Raw genomic sequence first — 18,051 nt, forward strand, 5'->3', positions numbered from 1 at the left:
GATCCTTATCCTGAGTGACCATAACAAAGTGAGGGAAAGCGTTCGCGCAAGGATAACTCAATTCAGGGAAAAGTATGGTCAAGGTCTGAATTCGGTCTCCAATGCTGCACAGAAGCGGACTCTGGAGGATGAGGAAGAGATTACGTACAGTAAACGGTCCCGTAATGCAGACCCACCCCCTAAACGTGTAGAAGGAAGCCTTGTGGTCAAACCTGTAGCCATACTGGCGGAAAGCAGCCCCGTCGTTATTCAATCGTCAGTGCAGTCTTCAGGAAGCCAACCTTTGTTAGCCGTAAGGAACCGTCCCCGGGGCGGGGGGGATGGCTTGGGATGCTCAATCGACTGTGGGGCTGCTGGTAAGCAGACTCTTGTTGTCTCGACCTTCTTATGGAACAATCAAACTTTGGTCATGGGTGTTCGATCACGTCAAAAGCATGCGGTGGACTATTGCTTGTTAGACGACTACAACTTTGAAAATTCGTTAGTATCTCTCAGACTCTTATAACAGGGTCAATTAGTTACGATATTTAATTTGTAACTAATTTTCATTTTCTTACTACTATACGTGTGTTTCATTTCAGCGAATTAATCTCTTGGTACAGTAGGCATACTGCGCTACGCCAGTCCGACATCATGTCCATGCTTCCTGAGGTTGTAATGTCGCCTGTTGTCATTGGGTCCTGGACTGTTTTGCTGAACCATTTGGAGTCTGCTGAATACTTACTTCATAGGATGGCCTTCTTTGGGATACGTCATATGGTACCCCCCCCCCCCCCACGGGCACAAAGCCTAAAATTTTTTATGTAGGCTCACTCACTTCTCTGAACAGGAATGTATCATGCAGCTTTTGGATATACGTGAAGCAGGCTCACAGTCTAATGCCATCACTGATCGGCTGTATCTAATTTGGGATACCTTCATCCAGGACTGTGATAAAACTTTCAACCTGAATGCCGAGTTTATCTTCGTACCTGTCAACATTGGTGGGCACTTTGCATGCGTATGTATAAATTTTGGAGCGCAAACTGTTGATCTCCTTGACTACCAACAGCATGCCAACTGGGAGCAGTCTGAAATGTGCAATGTTACTCGCCAAGTGGTAAGTCTGATGCCAATAAATCATTTTTGAAGAGATGAACAATATATGGTTTATTTAATTATTAGTGCTTTAATGGCAGGCATCAGCTGTTAGCGATTATTTGGATGTCAGAACAGACAGGGGGTACGAGATTACTAGCTTTGACCATCGGCAAATCCCGTTCAGGCGCCAAACACCCCTTCCTAACATAACAGAATCAGGGATTTTCTGTATGATGTATATGCTGATGTACGAGGGTCAACCTTTTGAGCATCCAGACTTGGAGAGGAAGTGGAATCGACGGTACTTAGTAGTCGAGTTGGTGGCGACTCTTGTACTAGCTGACATAAATGTCAACAGAGACATTTTTGAAGCAAAGTTGAATGGGTTTATCGCTGGAAAAGAAGATTTATGGGGCAAGTTACAAAAGAAGCGCAAAATTAAGGCTGTGTTATCGAAAAAGTAAACAATTTGTAGACATATTTTTGATTGAAATGTATTTTGTTTGGCAATGTTGAAGTTAGAAAAGAATCTTGACTATTTGTATTTTGGTTGGCAATGTTTACACTAATGTGTGTAATGGTATAGTTTTTGGCAGTTATAATCATAGTTTTTTCAAAGTATAAATGTGACTAAATTGCAAGTGTAACTGTTAACACACTTAAAGTGTAAATGTTAACACTGAAAGTTTCATTCAGATAAAACTATTATTGAAAGTGTAAACGTTATCATACTGAAAGTGTGAATGTAACACACTGAAATTGAATTTCAGTTTCATTCAGATGGAAGGTAAATGTAAATGAAAGGTAAAGGGTAAATGTGGTGACATGGGAAGTGTAAATGTTAACACAAGTTACTTGAAAATAAGTGTAAATGTTACTTGAAATAACATAAGTAATCCAAAATAAGTTCAAGTAACACAATGTTTGGCTATCTAATAAAACAGAGAGATTTTGGTCTTATGACAGTGTAACTCTAACGTTGGTGTTACTAAAAGTTACACCAACTGCAGTTCAAAGTTACGCTGCCTTGAGACCAATTCCTAATCGCTCGCTCCAGTTATAGCACATCAAAGTTTAAAGTTACACACTCAAAATATATAGAGCAACATTTGTCACTGCTCTGACGTCTATTCTTGTTCTGATTCCAGCTCTTCCTCCTCCTCTCCTTCATCCTCTTCTGGTTCAGACGACCCTTCGCACAATGGCGTGTGTGCTGAGAAGGGGTTAGGGCAGTTCCTCTTGTCGTGATTTGTCATTCTCTTGCAATTCTTACACTTACGTTTGGGTTTCCTAGCCAACACAATTGCTTTTGTTTTGGCTGACAACAATCTTTTTCCGGTACCCTTGTTTTTCGAATTCTTTGGTGGCAATATCTTCACTACCTCACATGTCGTACAATTCAGAAATTTCTCCATTTGTTGATTTTTATTCAACACTTCCCCTAATGGTGACAGCGACTCTTTAAATGCCCTAATTACAGCGGAAAAGTTGTCAACATCAGCTACTCCTTTGTCTCGAAGGAGCCCTACCACTACTACATAAATCATGAAGGACATCGGACTTCTAGACACATGGACATCGGATTATAGGCCGATGTAGAGTTCAGTCCCGTCCATATGGGGTGTAATGGACATGGGACTTTAAACCGATGTCCATTAATATATGCACATCGGATTTTTAAATATATCCGATGTCCATATGAGTAATGAACATCAGATTTTAACATTAATCCGATGTCCATATGTGTAATGTACATCAGATTTTTATAGAAAGCCCATGTCCTTTGAAGCTAGAATTACATCGAACTTTTATAAATCCGCTGTCCTTTATATTGTTTTTCTTTTTTTTTAAATTTGAAAAGAGCAGGCCAATTCATATTGCATTACACCAATTTGAATGCCAAAACATTAATACAAAACATGCCAACTGCCATTCAACCAAAATGATCGATTTCAATTAATAAAAACCGATCCCAATCAACATACAACGCAACCGTCTCCGTCATCCGAATTCAACAACTAACGAACAACAACAAAGGGCATAACAAATCCCAGCCAACATAACATATGGTCTTGCAGATCATGTAATCAGTTTTTCAAAATGCAACTACCTAATACATTACTACGCTAGCTAGCTATCTACGGCTAGATATTGAGAAAATAGTTCGCCCACAAGTCCCGAACCTCATCTAATTCTTCTTGTGAATATGGCGTGGTGTCTTGAAAAACCTGTAATGCATATTAATGACAATGGGGCAGTCAGACATGGCCTCACAACTCACAAGGGCAGCTTCATATAAGCTAATAATTAAGGGAAGAGGGTGCAGCAGCTAGCTCATTGAATTGGCAGCAGGTTCGCCCACAATGCGTATAGCAAAGTCAGTCAAAGTAGGATAATTACTTGAAAAAATACCGAGTTTTGCTATAATGTCGAAACTGACCTCATTGATAGCTTTTGTTGGATTAGAACGCGTGACGATTTCCAGCATGTACCTCATGACGTAGTACCCGCATTCTACAACACCTTGTTGACGAGCACACTAAAACAACAGCTCGACAAGAATTAAACCAATAACATAACTTTGTCAATAAAGTGATTGATGATCAGACATTGAATTTTTCGTCATAATAAGCAACAACTTACATTATGTTGCAGCCATTGCGGTGCTTGAGAACACATTCTTTCCCCACCATTGTAGCCGTATACTCTTACCGATCTAAATATAAACATGGTTTCAAATAAATGATTGTCAGCCAATAATAGTTGCCATTTTTAATGTTCTAATAAGTTTAACATTTATTTATGTGCATATCAATAAATGAACTATTAAGATGAACTTACGCATTAATTAAAGATCTCAACTTTGACGGCACTGACTTTCCTAGTGAGTCGAACCAATGCACTTGATTATGATTAGCAACGCTCGGTCTGGCGAGCATCCAATGATCACTGTAAATAATTTGTAACTTATTTACATGATAATCAATAATAAATGGTGACAGTTTTGTTTATTTAAAAGGCAAGGTTGATCAGCACTTACTCATCGTAATATGGAGCGATGTAAAATTTCCTTTTCAAGTCTTTCATCCTTTTAGAAAGTATGGTTACTGCTTCATCTGAGGCATAGCCTATTTGTGAAATAATTTCTGGACATAAGAACCCGTACATTTGCTGATCACAGATGCTATCCAAGTACCTATAACAATATACGTATAAGTATAATCAACATTTACGGTAAATAAAGGGGCACAAAAGCGCGATCTGTATTTCTGAACTATCAAGCAGAAATAAGCCAATAAGCCAATTCAATTAAAGAAACCAATCATAAACACTAATTGCAAACAACACATTTCTAGAGCCTAAATTATCCGCCTAAAAAGCACTTGCCACTATTTATACACCATAAAGACTTTTTAGATGGTTGTGCGCCTCAAATACAAGCAATGTGCAATATAAATCGGTCCTCTTAGACACTATAGCACGACACGTAGAACTCAGAGAAACTGATAACAAACACAAAAAAACTGCACTTGTTCATCTCTATTGAAGATGCATAATTTCACAAAAGTATTATTTCTACATCTTACATTCACTCCTCAACAGTGGTGGATAATGGGGAGTTAGCAAGGGCGCTCGTCCCTGCTGAACAATGAAAACCGCGAAAGTTTTAGATAAAAATAAATAAAATCCCTCAACTGAGAACTGGCAAGAATACCTTAATAGTGTTATCTATTCCACTAGTAGCTAGAACAGAGTCACATGGATGGGAATGGACACAATGAACCACCGAAAACAAGGCGAAGAATACCAAAGATATAAATAAGTAAATCGGATAAGACATCTTAGACTTAATTTTTTTTTTACTTTGTGATGGTGTCATCTATTCAATATAACTACAAAATAAATAAGAATAAGTTGGCGAGAAAAGGTTTTGAGAGCCTTACCAGCTTCATCACTCATTGGCATCTTTATCAATCTACCCGTTTTCTTTTCCCAAATGAACCATCTACCATCATCACTTCCAGTAGCCACATAGTTACTTACAATTCAGAGCAAACAAAATCAAAGCGGCTATCAAGTAAAGTATTGGAACACCGATGTTGAGTTCCACATCCGAACAAAATTTAATCAAAGCTTTTAAAATGGCATTGACAGAAAAAAAAATACCATCCGGCCTAAAAAGCTAGCTTGTTTTATGTCCGTTCCAATATTACAAAGGGCCAATATATCACCGCTTTATATCAATTATCGTTTCGGCTCAGAACAACATAATTCTTTTAATCAAGGATAAGTCGAGATGAATAGACAGTTATTAAAATGATAATCGAGACATAATCAACCTATCAAGGAGATAAGAATCATAAGATGTGATCAACCTAACAAGACCAAGAGAACAAAGATGCCTTGCACAAGTGCACGATTTTCAATATTACAGGATTAACAATATTAATAAACTTCTACGAACCTTGTGAAGCATCACTATTTCCTTATGAGCGATAAATTATGTCACTTAATGATATCAATCACAGCTCGTAATTCAAACTTATGCCCCTATCATTTGGCTTGTTCTTTTCATCTTCAGCTACAAAATTATGGCAAATGCAATCATATCAGACATGATGCAACAGCAGCATCAGGAAGAAGAGTACTTATCCATAAGATTATTTAAGGTCGCCGTCTTTAGATTGTCTTGACTTGTACATATATACATGTTAGATTGGACTGGTATTGTACTAATATACATTCCTCAAATTTGAAAGTCCTACTTTATTGTATTCAAAACTGCAAATTTCATGGAACGACCCATCAAAACGGCAGTAACTAAATTATGAAATAACGATTAACCATGAAATTCGCTAATGGTTTAGCCGAATGAACCTTCATAGAGCTAGAACGAGGGTCAAAAACAACAATACGAGTATAATACGAACTGAAATATAATACACAACCGCAAGAGTTTTATTGTATTCATAAATTGCAAGTCCCGCTTAATTGGATGAAAACAATACCTCCCTTTTACTCAAATTGATTAAAAAGACCCATATCCCAATTGAATTGAAGTTTAATTGAAAGGCCTAATCCTAATACTTACTTGTACCCTAGTAGATAAAATAATTGAATCCATAAACCCTAGATGATAAAAAAACCTAAATTAAGTTATAAATTGAAAACAAATAAGGAAAAACAAAGGATTTAAGAAAAAATTGATAGAATACCAACCCGATTGAGAATGGCGAGAGGTATAAATTGAAAACAAGTCTTTGCCTAAGTAATTCGGTGGGTCACGAGGTTGGTGTCGGAAATGGCGAGATGTTGTTGGTGATGATATGGCTACCGACGTTCTGCGTGGAGGTGAGCAATAATGAGGAAGTTGGGTGTTGAGGGAGTGAGGCGGATGGGAATCAATTAAAAAGGGGTAGTGAGAGGGTTTAGTTGGTAAGGTCACATATATTCTGATGAGTGGGTTACTAATGGCCTCGGTTTAGAACTTTAGAATTATAACCGTTGCTTTTTCTTGTCATTTGGCTTCGGTTAAAGGCTAGAACCGTAGTATTTTTCTCTAATGGGCATTTATGGCTATGGTTGTTGGTACATAACCGTAGCCATTCATAAACGGCTATGGTTATTTTCAACGACCGTTGCCTTATGTACTTGCCTAATGTCATTTTTCTACTAGTGATAGAGAAGAAAGGGATGAGTAAGCTAAGGGTTTGGGTTTGGGTTTGTCTAGAAAAAAGAATGATATGGAGTAAGTATAATAGATTGACTCAGTATGCTAGTGAAAATAATTTGGGGCGGGGGAATTGTTTTCATTTTGTGCCCAAATTGAGGATTATATGGACATGGGTTGTAATTTAATCCGATGTCCATTATAATGGACATGGGTTGAAAATAACAACCGATGTCCATATAATATAATTACATCAGACTTTTATAAAAATCCGATGTGCAAACTTATTACATCTGTTTTTTCAAAAATCCGATGTCCATCCACTGATGTCCTTAATGAATTCTGTAGTAGTGTACAGTTTCATGAACTTCTGACCACATTATTGACATTGCAATTTGTTTTTCATCGATGACTTGCATGTTTTCTGTCCCTTCACCATTACTATTGAAAATCCTTAATCGGAGATACTCTTTCATCCATTTATTGACAACATAATCTTCTGGTATAGTCTTTATCCCACTTGCTGAAAAAATCCATATTATATGGCGGCATAGGATTCCGGTTCTTTCAAACATCGTACAACTGCAGCTTGCTTTACGTGTACCTGTGTTATCAGTTAAAGCTAGCATGTAAGTGTAAATGTTAAAAATAGTGTAACTGATTATATAGAAATTTAAATGAGATAAAAACAAAAACTGTAAATGACATATCATGGAAAGTGTAAATGTCATATGATGTAAAGTGTAAATGTCATGAATTGTAAAGTGTAAATGTTAAGTTATTAGAAGTGTAATTGTTAAGTTATAGGAAGTGTAAATGTCATGAACTACAAAAGTGTAAATGTTAAGTTATAGGAAGTGTAAATGTCATATCATTGAAAGTGTAAATGTAATATCATTGAAAGTGTAAATGCCATGAACTGGAAAAGTGTAAATGTTAAGGTATAGGAAGTGTAAATGTCATATAATGTAAAGTGTAAATGTCATATAATGTAAAGTGTAAATGTCATGAACTGTAAAGTGTAAATGTTAAGTTATAAGAAGTGTAAATGTTATGTTATAGGAAGTGTAAATGTTAAGTTATAGGAAGTGTAAATGTCATATCATTGCAAGTGTAAATGTAATATCATGGAAAGTGTAAATGTCATATAATGTAAAGTGTAAATGTCATGAACTGTAAAGTGTAAATGTTAAGTTATAAGAAGTGTAAATGTTATGTTATAGGAAGTGTAAATGTCATATCATTTTAAAGTGTAAGTGTAATATCATTGAAAGTGTAAATGTCATGAACTAGAAAGTGTAAATGTTATGAACTGGAAAAGTGTAAATGTTAAGGTATAGGAAGTGTAAACTACCTGGACTGTATGTAACTTCAAAATTCTTCTTCGTGGATGAATCTTTGACAGTAGTTACCTCTAGCTCGCCTCTCTCAGTGAAACCTCCTGTTCTACATGAATCAATTGAGAAGATGGCTTCTTCTTTGAATTTTTGGAAAGCTGAATAGGTGTACACCTTTGCAGTATGAATCTCTAATGCCAGATGTGTTGACGCCGTTGCGGACGAGTGCTTATCCATATTGTCAAGCTGCTTCTGTGTATGTCTTTGTTGGTCCATAGCGCTCTCAAAACGCATCCAAAACTCAACCAATGTTACTGACTTATGCTCAAACCTCTTGAAAAAGCTATTTTCGCTCTCTGATCTTTGAGTCGTCCTCATAATCGACGTCATCCTCAAGTCTCTACAATGCGCCATCACCCACTGTCCCCTTATAGCATACGTATCCGCAAACCAATCGTTTACGCCAGCACCATGATCTTCAATTATTTGCTCCCAGATACCATTAAATTCTGCTACTTCAAGCTCATCGTCCCATATAATGTCATTAATTTTACACATGAAGTCATTATAATCACTCCTAGAGACACCAAACTTACTGGGCATTTTGTTCATTATATGCCACATACAGAACCGATGGCGCGCTGTCTTGAAAATAAGAGGGACAGATTTGATAATACCTGGGTCCTGATCTGTAATTATGTACTCGGGTTTCTTACCCTCCATTGCTTATAAAAACCAACTGAAAACCAAATTAAATGACTCATAATCTTCCCTTGCAATTAGAGCCCCACAGAACGTCACAGATCGTTTGTGGTGGTCAACACCTATGAATGGTGTGAATACCATAGAATACTTATTGGTGGAGTAAGTTGGGTCGAATGACATCGCATCACCAAAAATTTTGTAATTATCTCGGGCAGTACCGTCCGCCCATATGGCCCTATGTAGGCTGCCATCATCGTCAAGATCATAGTCAAAGTAGAAACCTATTCTTATTTCAGTCATTTCCTTGAAATGGTCAACAAACAACTGACCATCCCGTTCGTGAATGAAACATTTAACATCCCTATGGAAGTTCTTAAAATCATTTAAGCTTGCTCCAATGTTCTCGAATCCATTAACTTGTTCTTTGCAGATTCTGTATGTCTTTGTTGCTCCTATCTTCAGCTGCCAATAAATCAATAACAGATACGTCATATAAATATAACATGAATGAAATTATTTATTTAGTATAGACAGTGATTATATATTACAAACTCTTGAGTTCGAACCGATTATCATCTTGTGATATTCTGTTATGTTACGCGACAATTTCTGAAACTCTCTGTCCTTAAGTGAGATAAGCTCGTGATTGTGACCCTCGTGAAACCGGTTAATTAATAAAAGACCATTCTTCATATATAGTCGTATCCTCGCTTTACACCCCACTCTAGTGACCCTGAATATCCTCTGTGAGTTCTCCCCAACCAGTCCGTCATCCCGATCTTTACTTGGCGTCCTGTGAGCGAAACTTTCTCGATTGCAGACGACGAGCTTTGACTTGATCTCACCGCCACGCCATTTTTTTGTTGTGTACCTACGCACATCAAACCCACAAGCAATGGCGTATATCTTATAAAAAGTCACCGCATCCTCAACCCCCCCCCCCCCCTCCAAACTCCTACCCGATGTACGGTGTAAACCTCTTCTCAACCTCCCTACACAACTCCTACCTGTCAGGTTGAACTCCATTCTATTTTAGTGAGTCTGTAAATGTGCACAGAGTGTAAGTGTAAATGTAAATGTCATCAGATATGAAGTCTAAGTGTAAATGTCCACAGAGTTTAAGTGTAAATGTCATCAGATATGAAGTGTAAGTGTAAACGTAAGTCGAAGTAAAGTGTAAATGTAAAGGGAATGTTTCATAAATGTAAATATTCCAAAAGTATAAATGTCCAAATTATGATGTCCCAAAAGTGTAAGTGTAAATGTAAACATCCAAAAGTGTAAATGTAAATGTCAGCAGAAACGAAGTGTAAATGTGCTGTTCTGAAAGTGTAAATGTCAGCAAAAGTGTAAATGTTGTCAGAATGCTAACTCAAATTAAAACTATAACAATAACAATTAAAAGGTGACTATAACAATTAAAAAGTGTAAATGTAAAACTACACCAAAAGTGTTAATATAAATGTCCCATAATAAATGTAAATGTTCCAAAAGTGTAAATGTCCAAATTATGATGTCCCAAAAGTGTAAGTGTAAATGTAAACATCCAAATTATGATGTGCCAAAAGTGTAAGTGTAAATGTAAACATCCAAAAGTGTAAGTGTAAATGTCAGCAGAAATGCAGTGTAAATGTGATGGTGTAAAAGTGTAAATGTCAGCAAAAGTGTAAATGTCAGCAAAAGTGTAAATGTTGTCAGAATGCTAACTCAAATTAAAACTATAATAATAACTATTAAAAGGTGACTATAACAATTAAAAAGTGTAAATGTAAAACTATAGCAAAAGTGTTCATGTAAATGTTGTCAGAATGCGTTGATACTACTCAAAACTCAAATTAATGAAAACACAGCATGCAGATTTACTTCTAACAATCTTCATTTCAAACCCAGTAACAAATAACAATAACAAGAATAAACAAATACGATGACATGAAAATTTTATCATGACCTTCATCCATCCTATTCAACTGAAAATATTAAAACGTAACTGAAAACAATGAATAAAATGAAGAAATGCCATTGATGCCGTCTATTATTTGCATGTTTGATGTGAACATTATTTGCGCACATTTAGTCCCCTAATTGAGCCTATTTTGCATACTATTATAGCATTCTTTAGCCATTTTATCCGTCAAAACCTTCTTATTTGTTTTTCTATCGCATTTCATATGTTTTGTAGAAAAGGAGATAATAAGGCGGAAATTCCTGTCTTTTCGTGCATATTTGGAAGCTTATTGACGATAATGGATGGACTAGTATGAAGAGGAAGCAAGGACTAAAGACCAATCCCGCAAGAATAAAATGGAAATGAGCAAAAAGGGAAGAAAAGAAGAAGAACCACGGCTGAAGAACAATCCGAGCGGATTGTCTCAAATCCGCCCGTCTCCACTAAACAATCCGAGCGTCCTGCTCTCTAATCCGCTCGGATTGCCCCACTAGAATCCGTCCGGATTCTCCTGAATCCGCTCGGATTCCACTACCAGATTTCGCCCGTCCCGACCCCAATACGCACGGATTCCTTCACAGCATGATTTCGTCTTCTCCAAGCTTCAAAGAAAGACTCCCTTCCTTCAAGAAATACCGGAGTCTCCCTGCTCAAATCTCAAAAGTGTAATTACTAGTTTAGCCCTTAGTTAACCCTAATTGCATCCACCTAAATTGCACTATAAATACCCCATCTTTGTAATTAATCAAGCATGTTTTTTTTAGATAGAAAATCCTCCTTTAGATTAGATTAGGAGTAGATTAGAATGGATTACTCTTTAATCTTTCCACAAATTACACATTAATCTCTCTTTAATTATTGTTCAAGTTTATTATTCAAGTTTATTATTGGGTAATTGAAGATTATTGGGTTATTATTGGGAGATTGACAACCTTCCATCAATCAATCAAGTTTCTTCTATTATTCTTTGCATTATTATTTGGATCATCTCAAGTTGGTATAATTCCTTTACTCTTTACTCTTTATTGTTCATTTCTTCATTCTATTATCATGTTTATACTTGTTGTGATGATTGACACCATTAATGACATGTTTCCCATGATGATGAGTGAGTAGTTACTTAGCTAGGATTAGTGGGTAATTAGGGGAAACCAACATGGGATTGGTTCATGCTTAATCTAATATGTTCACATGATTAAATTGCTTGCTTGTTGTGATGCCAACTTTATGCACATGTTATGTTTGATGAAATGCTAAGCCTATGAATCCTTGCATTTACAACCATCTCTTATCTACTCAACTTGACTTGTAAGATATAACCCAACTCGAGTCTTGTTAGATCATGCATAGAAGTTGAATAGGAGGAAAGTAAGTCGACTTGTAGGTGTTGTACAATCTAATCGATTCGGCTCCGGGACCCAACCCTTCCTATGAACCGTAAGACATAACCCAACTCGGTTCCTCCACAACACTAATTGCTTGCATATAATTGTAAACATGTTTGTATGATCAATACCATGAATCCTCTATGAACCCATGACATCCTAGCACTTTTAATCAATTGTTTACATTTCTTAGTTCATTGTTTGCTCTACGTTGTTACTTTCATTAGTTTAGACACAACTACAAACCCAACCAAATTGTGACACTAGCATAAATTGAGATAGATAGACTTAGAACCCAAAGCACACCGTCCCATGGATCGACCTCGACTTACCGCTAACTAGTTGTTTGTTGAGTATTATAAATTGTGTTTGATTGAGAGCCCCAACGACACTCCTCATCAAAATGGCGCCGTTGCCGGGGATGGTGCTATGTGATTAAGTTCTTACTTGTTTGTCTATTTTAATTGTGCTTTCGCCTTGAGGAACTCATTCCTCAAGGATTGTTCTTACCGTTTTTGTGTAGTTTCCATGCTTGTAGTTATCTCTTTGTCTTAAGTAATGATGACTCAAGACATGTGTTGTGGAGTATGTGGTGGATCTTTTGAGTATGACTATGGGTATGGGGAGTTTGAGGAGCAAGTCAACACAAACCTACCTTATTATTTGTACAACGAAAATCCTAACCACTACCCCAACTTTTCCCACCAAAATAACTACACCCAATATCAACAACAAACACCCACCCAATACCCACTTCATAATGAACTTCAATTGCCACAATACAACCACTTTCACACCCACCCACAACAAAGAAATGAACCCATTCAAAACATGATCCTCCAAATGATGGGAGACCAACAAAACTTCTTCAAACAAATGCTAGAAGAGAGCCGAAAAGAAGAAGATGTTCTTAAAAACATCGCTATCCAAAGAAAGGAATTGGGGATTCAAATTGCCCAATTAAAAGAATTCCAAGCAACACCTCACCACCACTCTTTGGATATTGAGCATAAATGCGAGTTTGAAGTAGTGACATTTGACATGGAAGATGAAAAGTGGGAGGAGCCAAGTTCCTTGAGCTCTTGTGACTATGAGAGTGTTGTGTTTGATGAGGAAGACATGAGGTTGAGCAAACCAAATGTTCTTAGCCTTTGTGAGTATGAGGGTGTGTCCTTTGATGTGAACATTGAGGTGTTGGAAAAAGAGCTAAAAGAAGCCCCCATTCATGATTTACGTGAAGATAGCAACAATGATGATGAACCTAGAGGAGGGATTCACAAAATCACCTTGCTTGAGGAGCCTATCCTTGAGACATTTGAGATACCCTATCATGAAGAAGAACGTCCTTCCTTTATCCTTCATGAAGACCACTTGGCACCTATCATGGAGCCAATGATCATTGAAGAGGATATGTTAGATCTTCTTCAAAAAGCCAAAGTGTCTTACAAGAGTTATTTGGTGAAAAAGCTCAAAGAGAAAATTGCTCGTGAGGCTACTTGTGAAGATTTGGCACCCATAATCTCAACTCCCATGGTATCCGATCATCAAAGTCATGAAAATTCTCCTTCCACCTTGGAAGGATTGAAAAATCAAAATGCTATCGTCATCACCAAAATTGAAGAAGAAGTTGGTAAGTGGAAGTCCCCGGATGGAAATGGACCACACTTCATGCTTAATCTTAACAAGAATCATGGATGTATTTACTTGAAGTATCGGGAAAGCTCTAGTGCCAAGAACAAGGTGAAAGAAAGGATGTATGACAAACTTCCTTGGCCAAATTTCATTTTCAAGTGGAGCAACCCATACTTATGCTTGTTTGGAGCTTGTTCACAAGCTTTCGATCTTCTACTAAGAGCCTTAAGCTCTACGGATAAGAACTTCTACAAATTGAACTAGTTTGGTGGAGTCCTACCTCAAACCACCATTTGTAAGATATTTCTTGAACCTTTTTTATTTTAATATTGTACATTTTATTTTTGCATTTAATTTCTTGCATGAGAGAGAAGAGAGAGAGAGTCATCTTACATGATTTATGAGCAAATTTCAGAAAAAGATAAGGAAAAAGGAGAAAATCAGTGAAAAGGGGTTTATCATTTCACGAAAGAAGAAAGAAGAAAGAGAAAGAAGCAGAGACGCTCGGATCCAAGCAAATCCGCCCGTCCGGGGCCCACGGAAGAGAAAAAGCTGAAATCGCTTGAAGAATCCGTGCGGATTCGAAGAAATCCGCCCGTCCCCTACAATCCGTCCGTCCTCTTCACGGGACGCCCGTCCCAAATGACGTCCAGAAGCAAGATTTTATCCTGCGCTAGAATCCGTGCGGATTATCAAGAATCCGCCCGTCCTGATCAAGACGTCCGTCCCGTACAAAAAATCCGCCCGTCTTGTCCTGCTTCTCAACCGACGATTTCTCTGTTCTAGAATCCGCGCGGATTCTACGGAAGACGCCCGTCTTGCCCATCGAGAATCCGTCCGTCCGTCGTGCGCAATCCGCTCGGATTATGCATTTCACGAGAAAAACGGGTCAGGTCCAACCCTATCCGTTCGGATTCCCTTCTTCTTCTATATAAACAACCCCCTTCTCCCTCATTTCCTCATCTTGTCAAACCCTAAAACACTCTCTTCAATCCTCAAAATCACCCATATCACCCACATCACCCCCATCACCAACATGAGTTCCAAGGGAAAGGCCAAGAAATTGTTTGATTCGATCGGAAAGAAGCGCAAGGGATCATCCTCTTCAACACCACGAGATGTGATAATGAGGGGAGGTATTGAACAACTCAACAACTTCCAAGAAGTGATCTTCATATCCGACGACCACCGCGAAAATTTCGTCGAGCTTCTAGGTAAGAAATACGAACCTACTCAATTTGTTGACACTAGGGTGTTGGAAATCCTTAAGATAAGGTACCCTACCGAGGCGTTCTTCAATGGCCTTGGCATTGGGGACCTTTTCCATGCTCATGAAGAGACTTACCTTAGTCTCACCCTTGAGTTCTTGAGTAGCCTTCGCATTGTGGCGGATGCCCGCAACAATTTAGGCATGGAGTTTAGGTTATGCAACCGAGACCATGTTCTTTCTCTTGAGGAATTTGCCTATGTTTTCGGTCTTGAAATACCCACCGCCTATACCGACAAGCCCGATAATTTTAGTGTGGATTTTCTTTGGAAAGCTATCTCCGGGAGGAACTTTACCCATATAAAGCGTTGCTATACATTTGCTATTCAACACCCGGTGATTCGATTCACCGAACGCTTTGTAGCCGGATGCATCAATGGGAGGTACGAGCAAGATCGGTGTACTCTCATCGACTTAACTTTTCTTGAGTCTCATTTGAATGTTCGAGCGGTGAGGCGTTATAACTTCAATACGCCACTTGAGATACTCAATAGGTTCAATGACTTTGCTCAAGGGACATCTCAACTTAAAACCTTCGTGATGGGAGGTCTAATTACAATGTTGGCTAAACACCTTTGCCCCGGGTTCAATGCCCGAGGAACCTATGTTCCTCTTGAAGGGAGGACTTTGATTGATGAGCACACCATCTTCTATAGTCACCGATGGTGCAACTACACTCAAGATGAGAGTGTGGAATGGTACACCAAGGGTTGCACTTCGATGATCCTTGAAGGATGGAAGATACCGGGCATCGAACCACGTTTGAGTCCATACTCACCTCCACCAAGCTACCTCCTTGATATCCAAATTCTTGATAATCCCCCTCAAAGGGAAGAGCCACGCCGTTAACCACCTCGTGGAGGGCCGGGGGTACAAATGCGCCCACCTTCCTATGACCCTATCCCACCTTACCCCTTTCCGCATACCCCATTTCAACCATAAATCCCCAATACCCCGGGTATTAATGATTTGATGGCACTCATGAATAGAGTGGACCTTGGGGTGCACAAAGGGAGGGAAGACAACTACCTAGCCCTCTACCCCCAATACTATAACATGGCTCAACAAGGGTATATTGACCCCGATGGTCCTAAACCCTCTTGGGCACAACCGGAGCTCTTGTTCCCAAATTATGGGAACCAAGCTTGGGGTCGCGGCGATGGAGGGCATTCTAGCCAAGGTGGAGGGTACTCGGGTCAAGAAGGAGCTTTTGACCAAGGAGGATATTGGGGCCAAGCACCCGGACATGATCAAGCCGGAAGCTCTTATGGTTATGGCTATGACCAAGATGAGGATGACGAGTGAAAGAGGCCTACTTCACCACTTCCACTTGTATGATATCCATCTCTCCCTCTCTCTTTTATATTTACATTGCATTTAGTATAGCATTTAGCTTGCATTTGTATTATATTTCATATTGCATTTGCATTAGTTAGTCCATTTACATTAGTTTGCATTATAATATATATCACATGATTCATATAGATAGTTGCATATAGATTAGAATTCATGCATAGTTACTAATGACCAAACCTATTTCTTTTCTACACTAGAAATAGTGTTTAAATCGGTTTGGGGAGGTTTGATCATAAGTGACTTAAGCATTAAACATGCATCATATAGTATAGTTTATATTGCATTCATTTGTTATATATGGCATATAGAATTGCATTTAGTTAGAGCATGCATTAATTCATATCATATCATTGCATTTGTACTTTATTTCAAAAAAATCAAAAATCCAAAAACATGTTTTTCTTTTTATTCCTACTCCTACATGTACATTGAGGACAATGTCCAAAATAAAGTGGGGGATGGGAATTTATATTCCAAAAATGCATAAAAATTGAAAAATTGAAAAATCCAAAAATAAGTTCATTTCCTTTGTAGTGTAAACTTGTTTATATTGTTTTGTATATATTGTGTTTGTTCATCCTTTTTCACATTGATTGACTACGCCACATCCGAGACATGAGGATATTGAAGACCGCATGGTATGATCTTTCCAATCTCCTTTTTCCTCTTTATGTTAATAACTATGTGGCTTTATTTTGATTGATGCGGTATAACAATGTGAACTTAGGATTGCATTTAGTTTATATGTCATACTAGTTGGTAGAATCATATGCATTAGGATGTTTAAATGTTAGTTGCATCATGGCATGTAGTTTGCATGGTTAGAAAAATTTTGCGAAACCGTCTACTTCGGAAGCTTGACAAGTGTATATAGGCCCTAGTAGATGCTTTTTATTCTTAAGACTTTGCTTGTTAGAATGCTTGTAAAACACCCTAGGATGTGTCATGCTAGTATCCTTTGACCCATGGTTTAAGGCCTAGTCGAGAGTACCTTGTGGTGTGATAACTCCTTGGCTACCGTTTATTCCAAGGTGACCCTTGAAACCATGCATACTTCTATCATTCATCCATGTTCTACCACATTTTTGTCATAAAAAGGGAATGGGCACAAAAAGAAATCAATTTGAGTTCAATGAAATGAAAAATAAAAGAAAGTTTGCAAAAATGCATCAAAAGAAAAAATAGACTCCTAAAGCTTCAAATACAAGGCACCCTCGTTACTAATTGGGGTGACTTTGAAAATGTTCAAAAAGAAATACAAAAAGTTGTCAAGTGTTGAAATGCCAAAAATCAAAAAGAAATGGCAAGAAAAGTGTTCTCAAATGTCAAAAGCCAATGAAATTGGGGGGAAAAACAAAAATGAAAGCAAACTCCCAAAATGAAACTCAAATACTATTGATCCCTTTTCCATCTTATCCATTTTTGTGCATGGTAGAGAGGGGACGACCCTTCTTCTTGTTTAGGCAAGAAGGGGAATTCCGCGATCCTCCAGTGTTTCTAACACCATAGGGAGTCTACTCTTGACAAAAGCATTTAACGATTGAGGACAAAGGTACCCTAGCTTGACACAACTTGGAGGTGATTTATTGGTATCCTTCTAGGCTTAGTAGTTTAAACAAATTGCATCTATGAAGGATTGTGTACCCTTGAATTGCTTCCCTTGTAGATAATTT

General features: G+C 38.0%; 2 protein-coding genes and 1 long non-coding RNA gene across 3 annotated transcripts; all 3 read right to left on the reverse strand.

Annotated features, from left to right (window-relative positions):
• Positions 1-3,012: 3,012 nt before the first annotated feature.
• On the reverse strand, positions 3,013-4,002 carry LOC141634310 (uncharacterized). Its single transcript, XR_012539036.1, has 4 exons — positions 3,922-4,002; positions 3,724-3,796; positions 3,521-3,619; positions 3,013-3,308 (listed from the first exon to the last, which is right to left on the reverse strand). It is a non-coding gene; the product is annotated as an uncharacterized LOC141634310 (long non-coding RNA).
• A 114-nt stretch (positions 4,003-4,116) lies between these two features.
• LOC141632035 (protein FAR-RED IMPAIRED RESPONSE 1-like) lies at positions 4,117-8,811 on the reverse strand. Its single transcript, XM_074444625.1, has 3 exons — positions 8,106-8,811; positions 7,127-7,373; positions 4,117-4,276 (listed from the first exon to the last, which is right to left on the reverse strand). Exons 1-3 carry the CDS (start codon positions 8,809-8,811, stop codon positions 4,117-4,119), a joined length of 1,113 nt encoding a protein of 370 aa, XP_074300726.1.
• Positions 8,812-8,814: 3 nt separating this feature from the next.
• On the reverse strand, positions 8,815-9,819 carry LOC141632036 (protein FAR1-RELATED SEQUENCE 5-like). Its single transcript, XM_074444626.1, has 3 exons — positions 9,801-9,819; positions 9,579-9,664; positions 8,815-9,255 (listed from the first exon to the last, which is right to left on the reverse strand). The coding sequence occupies exons 1-3, from the start codon at positions 9,817-9,819 to the stop codon at positions 8,815-8,817; spliced, it is 546 nt and encodes a 181-aa protein (XP_074300727.1).
• Positions 9,820-18,051: the final 8,232 nt, after the last annotated feature.

Source organism: Silene latifolia, chromosome Y, assembly GCF_048544455.1.
Source record: "Silene latifolia isolate original U9 population chromosome Y, ASM4854445v1, whole genome shotgun sequence".
Classification (NCBI taxonomy): Eukaryota; Viridiplantae; Streptophyta; class Magnoliopsida; order Caryophyllales; family Caryophyllaceae; genus Silene; species Silene latifolia.